This window comes from Microtus oregoni, unplaced genomic scaffold (assembly GCF_018167655.1).
Source record: "Microtus oregoni isolate MIOR12 unplaced genomic scaffold, Mior012 000032F_ref0000030, whole genome shotgun sequence".
Taxonomy (NCBI): Eukaryota; Metazoa; Chordata; class Mammalia; order Rodentia; family Cricetidae; genus Microtus; species Microtus oregoni.
In genome coordinates, this window is record NW_024543091.1 from 17,725,088 (window position 1) to 17,737,751 (window position 12,664).

At 45.7% G+C, this 12,664-nt stretch overlaps 1 protein-coding gene and 1 long non-coding RNA gene across 2 annotated transcripts in view; one reads left to right on the forward strand and one right to left on the reverse strand.

Annotated features, from left to right (window-relative positions):
* LOC121466035 overlaps positions 1–12,664 on the forward strand; it is a 63,514-nt gene that overhangs the window by 47,540 nt on the left and 3,310 nt on the right. The gene's annotated exons all lie outside the window — the stretch shown is intronic.
* The window catches only part of Rora (RAR related orphan receptor A), a 93,340-nt gene that overhangs the window by 24,685 nt on the left and 55,991 nt on the right, over positions 1–12,664 (reverse strand). The window contains exon 2 of the mRNA XM_041679495.1: positions 8,934–9,019. Coding sequence (XP_041535429.1) covers positions 8,934–9,019 — 86 coding nt within the window. The remainder of the gene's footprint in view (positions 1–8,933; positions 9,020–12,664) is intronic.

Consider the following 12,664-nt stretch of genomic DNA (forward strand, 5'->3'; position numbering starts at 1 on the left):
CATCATTACATGAGTGTCCAAAGCCAAGGCATGCACCAATAAAGTAACAGGGACCGATCGACTCTGAAGTTAATATTTTCCTTTAGCTTTGTTCCTTCAGCTGGCCCAGGTAGCCACTGCCCAGGCATCTTATCAAATCACGATCTACAGCTGTAGCTGAGGTGGGTGGGGTAGGTGTCACATGAGAAATCCGCCTCTGAAATCCATCCTCTCCCTCCCTCCCTTTCTGCCCAGAAGCAGCAGGTCTCCTTTGGTTCTTCTTACTGCTCAGCCACGCTGCAGTCACTTGGGCTCATTCATGGGGTGAACAGCAATGGAACTCTGGGCGGGGTCTCGGAGTCTCATTAAGGACATCTGAGGAAACCGGGCCACGCACCGCAAGGACAATTGATGCAGCATTTTATGCATCTCAGGTTGGAGGAGTGACACCAATCCTGAAGCTCACGACTGGCTTCCAAGCTGTCTGCTCCGACATGGCAGGTGGGAAGGGTTGGGGAGAGCAAGGCGGCAGACACACCCCTGCACCTCACATTGACTCTTCAGGTGAGCCCGAAAAGCACATGTCTGCTCAGCAGCTAGGAGAGAACAGAGCTGAGGACCAGGAAGAGGCCGTTCTCTTGGAGGAAGACAACAGAGTCCCATCCTCAAGAAGAAATATCCTCTTCCCTAGGGGAAGGGTCCTGGGCAGCTTTCTAGAGAGAGACTGAGGAGGCGGCCCTGATTCGGCCAAACTGAACTCTGCATCTTCAGAAAGACAGTCCTTCCCTTCTCCTGGGGGTGCTGCCTATGCGTATTTTGCTCATCAGGTCCTGTCCACCTTAGATTTTTGTTTGTTTTTTGAGTCTCTCACTGGAACCTAGAACTCATGATTAGGCTGGGCTGGTATCTGCCTGTTTCCACGGGGGTTACAAATGCATGCATACAACCACATCTGGCTTCTAACATGGGATGGAACTCGGGGCCTCATGTTCACATGACAAACGCTTCACTGAGCTAGCTCCTCAGCCCTTGTCTCCTTTGGCAAGCCACTTCAGTATTCCTTGGGCGGGGTGGGGGGGGATTTCTAAGCAGTTACAATGTTTAGGAAGTTATACTGGTAAAATAAGTAAAGCTTTAGAATACACAGGGTAGAGGAGAGAAGTGAGAAGGAAACAGTAGAAAGTTTAGTACTTTCCTCACTTCTTAACGCAGAAGCCGCATGCTTCTGAGTGAGAAGCAGGACTGTCTGCTTGGAGACGTCCTTGAGGAGGTCCCTCTGAGATATGAGTTCCTAAGGCTGAGCAGCCTGTGACAAAGCCAGTATGAGTACTGGCTTGGCAAGAAAGAAATGACATCATCGTGCAATCTAACTAGTACCAAGAACTATGTCAGCACAGAGAAGTTCCATTCTCGATGTCATGGGCTTGAGTTAAATGTAGGAGATGTTTGGGTTAGAGTTGGGTATTCCTTTGGGTGACCAGTTCACAAGTAGAGACACGGAGACTTATTAATTATGAAAGCTTGTTTTTGACTAGCTCTTATAATTTAAACGAACCCATTTCTATTCATCTGTGTTCTGTTGCATACTGCCCATCCTGCTTCCTCTGCGTCTCCTCTCTCCTCACATCTTTTGGGCACCTAGACTCACCTCTATCTTCCTCTGTCTCTGCCCAGAAGTCCCGCCTATACCTCCTGCCTATCTATTGGTTGTTCAGCTCTTTATTAAACCAATCACAACAATACATCTTCACACAGCATACAACTATCCCACAACACTGGATTGTGACACACTACCACCACCTAGTGGCTACATGCTGCCATGCAGCCCTTCAAAATAAAACCAATAGGCCTTCCATGCAGGAAGGAAGTTGAAAGATTATCAGGCACTATAGCTCTCAAGAGGTGGAATGATGGAATCAGCCATGAGGGTTTTGACAGAGCATCATAGATCCTTTACCTTTAGAGATACAATTCACATAAACTCACGAGTTTGAGCAATATGAAATAGTTATACCCATAAAGTTAGTCCTACCAACATGGCTACCCAAACATGGGCTGAAGGACGATAGCAATAAGACACGCTAACCCGGACAGTAGAGAGCCCAAGAGGCCCCAGCTCTACACAAAGGATTACAGGCAACCAAAGAACGCTGAGAGCCTGAGAAATAGTCTTCCCCAGGGATGAGCACAATTGGTTATCCCAAACCAAATGGAACACATACATAAAAGTAACATGATACAGACTGAGCAGGGGCTTTATTTTAGAAATGTGTGTGTGTGTGTGTGTGTGAGTGTGAACAGTGAAAAAAGAGGCCATGAATTTGAAAGAATAAGGAAGGATATATGGGTGTGGTCTGGAGTGAGGAAAGGGACTGGGAAATGATGTATATTATAATTTCAAAAAAAAACCAAAGAAATTATGTATATGTATGTTCCTGGTGTGGATTGTACACTTGAACGCAATATATTGGAGGCCAGAAGAGGACATTGGATCCCCTAAAACTGGAGTTTACAGGGAGTTCTGAGCCACTCGGCACAGGTGCTGGGAACTGTATCTGATTCTTTGAGAGCAGTAAGTGCTCTAATCTGTTGAGCTGTCTCTCCAGCCCATGTCGCCTTGTATTTAAAGTGCATTTTTGAGTTTTACTGATGATACTTGCTTGCTTATTCTTTGGGTGTATCTATTCCCTGACACTTTTCAGAAAACAATATGGTTATGTATACTGAACTTGACCATTGGGTGGGAGTCTTTCCTATATACTTCCTGGGGCCATGGTGTTCAGAAGGCTCATACCCGGATTCAAGAGCTAAATGCTATATGTCAGGAAATTCACTCAATCCAGTTATTAAACCTAACCATCACTAAGAAACAATTATTAGCATGTCTGCTGTGAGCATATTGGAAGGGTGGCAACAGTTGGAGTTTCTGAAGTACTGGTTATTTCTTCCCGACTCTCCAGCTAGGCTGTGCACTGGGTGGCTTGCAATGGCCTCTTGGTGGAGCATTTACAGCATTAAACTGGTGAGCTTGGCTGACTGCTACTACTTCTGGTGGCTGTCTGAACTGAAAAGGTCTTACAGAAAGTGACCTCAGTGTAGACTGAACACGAGAGTGTGTCAGAACTGTGGCCATGGAACTGGGGATAGCACAGAAAAGAGGAAGTATTCGTCCAGACTTTGAAAGTTATTAAATGATTCAGAAGTTGCTCACATCTTCACTGGCAAAGATGTGAAGTTCCAAGACGTGTCTGTTTTCTCACTTTCTCAGTCGTATATGGTGATGAAGTTATCAACCCAAATTCACGCTGAAACTCTACACTTTCTTGTTTCCTGTCTTATTCCTCCATCCATACCTGAGGATAGTCTCGGGGTCCTCCCTGCCTATCAGCCCCCCAGTTCTTCACCCTCAGGATAACTAGTCATGGCCACCCATCCAGGCATCTCTCTCCCAGACTCAATCCTCTTCTCAAAGCCACACATAGACCAAGCTAAACAACTGTGTTCTAGTTCCCCAATGACCTGTGTCCCTGCCATTGCCTGGACACTTTTTTTTTTTTTCACTTTCTCTGGGACCTTCTCTGAGCCGCCCATCCCAGGCATATTTCTGCTCTGACTTTCTAGTTGTGTTATTTCTGTCTCGACTGCCTTCTTTGTTCAAAATAGCTAACTCAGATACTTGAATGCATGACAGGATGGGAGTGGGGAGGGGGGCCCAGTAACAGTCATCTTCTGAGCATGCTTCTAGGTACTGTGCAGGGCACTTCCTCAACTGGATGTAAAGTAGCAATTTGCATATCAGTTTTATGGACAAGTTTAAATTTCAGAGAGACTGAGCTACATGCAAGACCTCACAGCAAGCAGATGACAGGAGGTGCAGGGTTTGGATTCCTGATTCTGGGTTCATCTTATTCCAAAGGTCACAGGCTTGTTTTTGTGATGGGTGTGCCAAAGGTGAACCTTGGGTATCAATCTTCAGGTGCGGTGTCTCTCCTCTCTTCTTCCCTCCCTCTCTCTGAGGCAGGGGTTTGTCACTGGGCCCCAGGGCTCACCAGTTAGGCTAGGTTAGCCTCAGGGATTCTCCCATCTGCCTCTCCTAGGAGTACAGCTGTGTGTACTGGGGATCAAACTTGTACAGCAAGCACTTCACTGATGGAGACATCTCCCCAGCCTCAGGTCACAGAAATATGGGGGTAGATTAAAAAAAGTAAGGCTCCTCCCTGCGTCTCAGATCTGCAGGGAAAGGTACCGATGATGATGAAAGCAAGGCGGATACAGGGTCTCAACTGAAGCCTGCATTTCTATGTGGGCGGGGAAACCAGTCTGCTAGATCTACCTCACAAAAATCTTTGAAATATCAGGGTTATTAATGGTTTGGCCCAAGCATGTGGGCTGGCTGGATACTGAACACTGGTCTGGTGGGCAGATACTTAGGAGTCTTGGGGTGGGGGCATCCCCTTCTACTTGGGGGCTGCTTCTCCATGAAGCACAGGCTGCAATACTGATCTGATGTTTGGTCTTTTGACAATTTTCACGTAATGAATTGATTCCTACAGTTCATTAACATACCCACTTCCACTTCTGTGTACACATATGTCTTAATTAGCTGCTCATTGGCTGTTTAATTACAAGAAAACAGCTGACAGCTGCCTTGCGGAATTCTAATGGCAGACGCTTTGGAATGGCTACACATTTGCTTTTTGACAACCAGGATTTATTCATGACTCTTGAGTTATCGTGAGTGCTCCTATGCCTGCCCAAAGCATTGCATTTTGAAATTCAGCTAAGAACTGGAAATTCAGGAGACTTTGCAAGTGGGTACCATGTCTGCTTTTTGCTTTATTTCTGGGGCTGGGAAGAGCCAAGTCCTCTATGTAAAAAGATGCCCTATGTCACAATTTTGTTTATCCTGGGAGCTTTCTTTCGGGAATGTTCAGAGGGGTGAGGATGCGTGTGGGTGGAAAGTGGAGAAGCAGGACTGTCAGTTTTACTCGGGGTAAAGAAAGATCATCCACAGATTGAAGTTAGGGAGAGGAAGACACCAAGAAAGGTGGATCGAACTCAGCCTGCCTCTGCCTCCTGTGTGCTGCAATTAAAGGCATGCGCCACCACTTCCTGGCTTGAGACTCAGGTTCTTTAGATGAGAACAAGCAGTCTCATTTGTATCACTTAGTTGCCCAGGCAACACTTCCCAGGGTAACTTTCTTCCATAGATGATGGCCCGCCTCCTCATGGAACCGTATGTGCCAATGAGCTCTGACTTGAAGCTGATCTCACCTCACGTGTCCCATGCTAGTACCTGAGCTCCAACATCCTCAGATCCAATCCCAGGAAAGGCACTCAGCATCCCCAGGAGAACCTTTCAGAAACCTGGCACTAGGGCAGGGAGGATTCTACCTACCACGCTGCCTAGAAACCCAGAATGTTTGTGAGCTGAGGAGGGGCAGTAGCTACTGAGACCCGGTTAGCAGGTCACTTGTTTTTGGGGTGCTGAAGACAGAACTGGAAGTACTCCATCCACCTCATCATCTATACATGACAGAATGGAAAACTTTGATGGCTGAAGGGCAAATAACACCTTCCTTTCCCAGATCTAACTTTCACTGTAAAAGACTGAGTTCTAATCCAGGACGAGGCATTTAAAAGCATTAGAAATGAAAATATTGAGTATGAAAACATTAATGTTAAAAACTAGACAGAACCAGCTCAGGGGTCATAGTGACTTTTTACAGTCTAGTAACAACAGCAAATAGAACTCAGGAAGAAGAAGTATTTGGGCCTAAAGGGAACATTCATCAAGTTTCTTTCCAGCCAGGCACACACTAACGTCCACATACTTTGACAATTACCTCAGAGAGGAGAAGAGTACCTGTTACGCACTCTCATTTCTTTAAAAACCTTCCTATGGACATTTCAGGAGAATGCGGGCATGAGGAGATGATTGTGAATTCCCTTTTGCTGGCTGGGAGAGGAGGTTTCACATAGGACACCATCTTAGCTATACGTCATTACAGATAAATGAATCAGATTTGGTGAATACATTATGATGTAAATGTATACAAGTTAGGATTTATATGTGTGTATATTATACACTGGCCCCCTCCTCATTACATACCTATTTGCTATGTAATGTGGTTTTCCCTCATATGTCTAATTATACTGCCAGAAAGAAAGTTATTTATGATTGGTCACAGTGGGATCACCTCCACCTGGTTAACATCTGGTAATGGATGACAATGGCAGAAGTCCCTTGACTTCACTGTAACTAGAGTACATTGCACTGCTACAGTCAGAAATTATAATGTAGAACCGTTACTGTATGCCTCCAAAGTGTACTGCCCAGCGCAGATAAGTCACATGTCAGTGGTTGGGTGGCCATCATTGTGGAGTAGAGGACCAGAACCAATGGCCGAAAGCCATTTCAGCATGGAGGTATCACATGAACAGGATTTGGAAGGGATTTTAGACAACCATAGGATCTTAACTGTTTGCCTTACTGGTTGTATTTATCTTCTCCAGAATAAACACTGGCCCTTTAAATGTGTGTGCATGTGTAAATGCCCGGGCACTCCGTCAATTCAGCTTCACTGACTAATTGGTTGTTAGTGAGTCTTTCAAACTGCTAAGGCATAGCACACAAGTCACCCCTACCCCACCCCTGAATTTCATATTTCCAGATATTTCAACACATAGAACCACAGGGGCACAGTGGACAAACTCAGAGACAGTGTTGAGCTTCTTGGGCAGAATGGAAAGACCTAGGTGGTCTAAACACCTGGGTGATATGCCATAAATGAAAGTCAGATCTACGGAGGACCAGGACAGAGCAAACACTGTAGGGCTTGGAGGTGCTGTAGGGATGAGAGATACGGTAGGGATGGGAGTGGCCCCGGTGCCTCTACCAAGGTCATAGCTTTGGGGACACAGAGACTGAAGTTGGCAGTGGTCACAGGTTGTTTGCATAGCAAGGTTAGCATTTCATCTTTCGTGTGTGTGTGTGTGTGTGTGTGTGTGTGTGTGTGTGTGTGACATGCAGAGGCCAGAGGAGGACTTTGGGGGGGGGTCTTCCTCTGTTTCTCTTATTGCCTGAAACAGAGACCCTACACTGAACTTGAGGCTCACTGTCTCAGGAAGAGTGGCTGGTCAATGAGCTCTCAGGATCTGCCTGCTTCTACCCCACCAATGCTAGGGTTGCAGTACACAGCCACATGCATCTTTTTTTTTTTTTTAACATAGATGCTAGGTAATCATACTTGCAAAGCAAGTGGTGCTACCCACTAAGCCTTTTCTCCAGTCCCAAGTATTTTATTTTTACAAGAATTTACTTCAGAGAGGCCAGATTAAGGAAATTTTTTTAATAAACCCATGAGGCCTTTACCACACAGATGAATAATTCAAAATTCCCCTCCAGTAACAAGTTCCCTACTTCTCAAAGGTGGGTGACTTTTTAAAGGACAAAGGGATTTGGTGAGGTGCAAGAGTCCCATACTTTGGACCAGGGAGGTGGCATGGTGGGTAGAGGGACTTGCCACCAATAGTGATGACCTGAATTTCTAGGACCCACATAGTTGAAAGAGCAGACGGCTGCAAGTCGTCCTCTGACCCCCACATGCATGCCAAGACACCTGCACGCCACTTCCCAAATAAGACCATGTACTAATTCTAAAAAAAAAATCCATCTTCACTAACCTGCGGTCTATATATGTAAATCAGCAAATAATATTATGATTAACAATGAGAGGAAGAAATTTAAAAATTATGAGGCTAGTCTCCCCCAAATCCCACAGCCATTACGTACGGCTGCAGGTGATTTTCTACCTTATGACAGAATGCATTCTTGTTTGCACTAAATGAATACAAACCAAGGAAAGAAAAACAGATTTTTTTTTAACCCTTCAATCTTAAAAAGCCTAAGGGCTAATTGGGTCTGGCTATAGCTGTCTCCTAGGCCATTTGCATCAGATAACGTTTCTCCTACTCATTTGTGCTGCTTTAACCCTGTCTCCAAACTCTTCCCAATCACAAAGAAGAATTTCAATCTCAATCAGTGGAAATTTGAATACATTTGGGGGCGTGGTCCTGGGGTGACTAAGCACCCCATCTTCCATTCTTATAGTAAGCCTGTTCTGTGTCCCTGGCCCCATGGTCACCTCATACAAATGGTCACTGTAGCAATAATATCAGGTTTTTATTTAAAAGCACCTCTTATTCTTGGAATAATCCTAACAGGTAGGCAGGGCAAGTGTCATGGCTACTCCATGGATGAAGCTGAGTTGATCAAAGGTTCAGACATGTCCCAAACAATGTGGGCAAATAATTTGGCCAGGTGTACTAAGACCTGGATACCAACAGAAAGACTCAGTCACATCCATGTGAAACTTAATGGAAATAATTTCCTCCTAAACTCAGTGACAGGGCAACCAGAGGTCTCTTGTGTCTCTGTGCATAAACCTGCACCAACGAAGGCCAGAACAGGATGTCAGTGCCCTCTTCTGTAGCCCCTGCCTTATTCCCTTGAGACAGGGTCTCACATTGAACCTGGACATCACTGTTGAGCTAGGCTAGCTGGCCAGTCAGCTTCTGGGATCTCTGCCCCAGAAAGCTGGGGAAACAGGTCCGAGTGGCCATTCTTGGATTTCTCCCAGAGGCAGCAGGGATTTGAATTCAGGTCCTCCTTCCTGCACATATAAGGCTATGACCAACGGAGCCATCCCCCCAGCCCCAGAGGGAGCTCATCAGTGCGATGGGCTCTGCTCCCTTGCTCTCTGTCCTGACAGGTTGAAGGAGGTGTAACTGCAGTAATTATAACTGGACATGGCGGTACTGACCCCACCCTGTCATCATCACTCGGAAGCTCAGGGAGTTGAATTTTTAGGCAGACTGGAAGCAAAAAATAGAAATGGCCAAGATGCCCCATAACACGAATAGAAACAACAACAACAATTAAAACAGCTTACCTTGCACCCTTCACATGTAATGACACCATAATGGATTCCTGACGATTTGTCTCCACAGATCTTGCATGGAATAATTTCAATTTGAGCTGCAACAGAAGCATGCAACCAGTTAATTACATTTTCTTTTAAACACCTTATAAAAGCGTTCCCCGATCAGCATTTGTATAGCGAAAACTAATAACCTACTAAACATTATCCTGCATTAACTATTCATTGCTGAACTGTGAGGGTCCCCCTAGAGCCCTGGACTAAATTATGGCTGCTCGTTATATAATAGCTTTCGGGTTATTAAAATGGGTCATTTGAGAAGGTGTTTAAGAGCCCACAAGAAGACTGGAATCAGCATTTCAAAGGCTTCCAGAACCGGAGAGTTCGCAGTTTAGGTCTCAGAGCAAAGCAGATACTAAACTGTGTCCCCTCCCGCCCCATCTCATTTTCCATCATTATTTTTAAAAGGTCATAAATCTGTCTTGGCTGAGCATGTGGCTCTTGACTTGTAGAGAAAAATACATCCCCAAAAAGTCAGGTCTACTTAGGAAAATGATTCAATTCAAAATATTAATAAGTTACGTATGATAGGAAGGGCTCTCCATTCATCCTTTAAGAGAATTAATGTAGTTGCCATGTGTTCCAAATTAGTTCATCTTTGTACAGCCCAACCTTTCAGCCATAAAGTTAATATCCTGCCTGAATTTAATAATGATGAATTTTGCCAAACAGGAGAAGTTGCTTCTGAATTTTTTTATGATGGAAATTGATTTTTTTTTTTGGCACAGCATGCATGTATTCTTATGCAATTGATTATTTAAAGCTGCTTGCCTCTGAGAAGCCAAATGATTAAGAAATGACACCAAAGTTCTAAGTCCTGGTTAGGCATCTATTCATCTCGAAATAAACACACTGTATTTCCAGTCGAGTCAGAAAAAGCAGAATTGAGAACCGAAATATATAGAATAGAATACATGAGCAAAAAAAAATTCCATATTTAACTCAAGATCTCTTAAATAGGATTTGTATGTGGAATCATGGAGACAAAGGCTGATCCGCAATGATGATGATGACCTAGAATGTTCCATTATGAAACCTTTACACCCCACAGTTTTCACCACTGGATATCACCACAGCAGTCTCTGCCAAGTCATACATGCAGGCAGAATAGCAAGTGCCCTAGTCAATTTCATTTCTGCAGGTATTTGACTCGGTAGCTTTGTGCCTTCCACAGAGCAATGGTCCCATCCAGTAACTCTGCTGCATGATGTATGCAACACACACACACACACACACACGGCCTACTTTCTTCTACTGAAATGTCATATCCAGGGATATTTTCTGTAACCACTGACTTTGCAATCAGATGGAATGCCATATCCAAATCCATGAGGTTCCTGGATTAAAACCCATCGTAAACTATGCCGTCTGCCACCCCCTTCCAAGAAGATGAACACACATATGTTGGAGGCTTCAGCTATTCTAGAAAGAGGGCCCTTTCCCTATGTATTTGTTTCAGCACCGCACCCCAGGCTTGTTCATCCAAGATTTGCAGCTGTGCCTACAGAGGCCAGAAGAGGGCATCAGGCTCCCTAGAGGGGGAGTTGTCACAGGCGCTAGGAACCCACCACCTCAGGCACTTTTGAAAGAGCAGCAAGCACTCCTAACCACTGAGGCATCTCTCCTGACCACATTTAGCGACTGGTCAAAATCATCTGGAGGCCTGCTGCCTCATAATGGTGCTTCTGCAACTTAGGATGTTTAGAGCCGTACTAATAAAAACCCCGTTTCCAACCTTGCCTTATTTGACATTCTCAAGAGAGATAGCAGAAGGCCCCGTATTGAGTGTTCCTTTCAAAATCCTCACTGAAGTCAAGGGGAAGGCAGAGTTTATGCTTAGTGCTTTTCAGAGAGAAAGGCATGGAAAAGGTGCTGTCCGCCCGCAATTCCAAGATGGGGTTTCCCACACGCATGAGCTAGTCTACCAGGAGAACTGGCTGCTTCTACCCTGACCTGGGAGGAAGAGAATAATTACGTGATACTACTCAGGTCACCCACCCATTAAACAGAATTTATCTGTGAAATAAAGACACCCAACCAGGAGCCGCCTTCTGCCCCTGCTCCACTTCAAACTATCGCTGAAATGACACGAGCAGACCTTGTTACCCCCACCTGCCACCCCAGGGTCAATCAGCACCAGAACCGCTTGAGGCAAAGCGAGCACCCTCACTCATATTTCAGTCTGGGCCTTTGGAGAATCATCTTCAGGACACGGGGGTTCAGCGGGTGGACCATCTACCTTGCAAGCAAGCAGAGGACTGGAGTTCAGATCTCCAGCACCCACCTACACGCTTGGGGGGGCATGGCAGCCAGGCTGTAATGCCAGTGCTTAGGAGGCAGAGACAGGAGAGTCCCCAGAGCAAGCCGGCCATCAAGACCGGCTGAAATAGTACTGGGTTCCATGAAAGGCCATGCCTCCATATAGAAATAAGGTAGAAAGTGGTTAAGAAAGACACATGCCACGGACTTCTGACCTTCGCGTACACGTGCACACATGTGCACTCACGCAGAAGCAAAACAAGAAAACTATCTTCAGTCTGTCTGTTGGCTCTGTATGAGAATCTGAGGGCCCTGGGCAGGCTCTCTAGGGAAACTATGTAACCCTACCTGATCAAGTAGGGACATAACAGCTGCTGCTGTGCTTTGGGGTGGACCAGGATTAAAACTAAAAGGGGGACTTCCGAGAGTACCCAGAATGCTTATAACGGGCTACAGCAATGCATTAATTTACATACAGGGAGGTCTGGGGGTATGCTCATGATAAGAGTGCCTAGAAGTATCATTTCTGCCTTAACACCATCACCTAGGAACGGCTCGTGGCCTGGCTGGGGATGGGCAGCCGACTAATGGCAGCACAGACTCAGGCGGCTGGTATTGCTGCGTCAGGCTTTGGCACCCTTGGTCTTCAGTCTTGCATAAGTTCAGGTCTTTCAGCTCTCAAGGCAATCCAAACCCAAGTTGATTGCACAAGTTTACACAGAGGCCACAAAGCTAAGAATGAATGGGCTCACGTAGACTCACTTTTCTTTCCAAGATGGGGCCGTTCCGCTAGACCTTTGTTCCATCATGATGTGCTTAGCCCCAGTGGGCAATGTGGGCTACAGAACCAGAATTAGAACAAGCTTCTCCAGGAACTTCACAAGTGGGGACTGGATGGGTCTCTGCAGAGCAAGGTTCAGCTATTTTGTTTGGTCAGATTAAACTGCTCAGCTAGTGTCCCCCTGCATGGCCGTCTTATCTCAGAAGATAATTTCAGCCCCGAGTGCTCTTTGGGAGTGATGAAAATACACCCGCTCCTACCGCACAGCCTCTGAATGTCATCCGATCACATGTGTTGACATTCCCACAGCAAACATTTGCAACTGGGAACAAGGCATTTACCCATGTCCCCATTCAATCGCCCCAGCATGTGGAAGCCCCAGCCCGGTTTACTCTCAATTGACAGGCTCAAAGGAATCAAGGAGAAGAAAATCATAGCCGGTGCCACCCAGCTATTTCAAAAGGATGGCGGCTGACTCTCACCAACTTAAGTTTTTACGTCAACAGGAAGGATAAGAATCCCTCCAGCTTTTTCATGGAAGCACCCTCTTCTCCAAATGATACTCTTCCCACACAAAGGATGTGTCTTAGCTCCTTCATCTACTCCACACATGAACAGCATCCCAAAGCATCGTCGCTGTCAG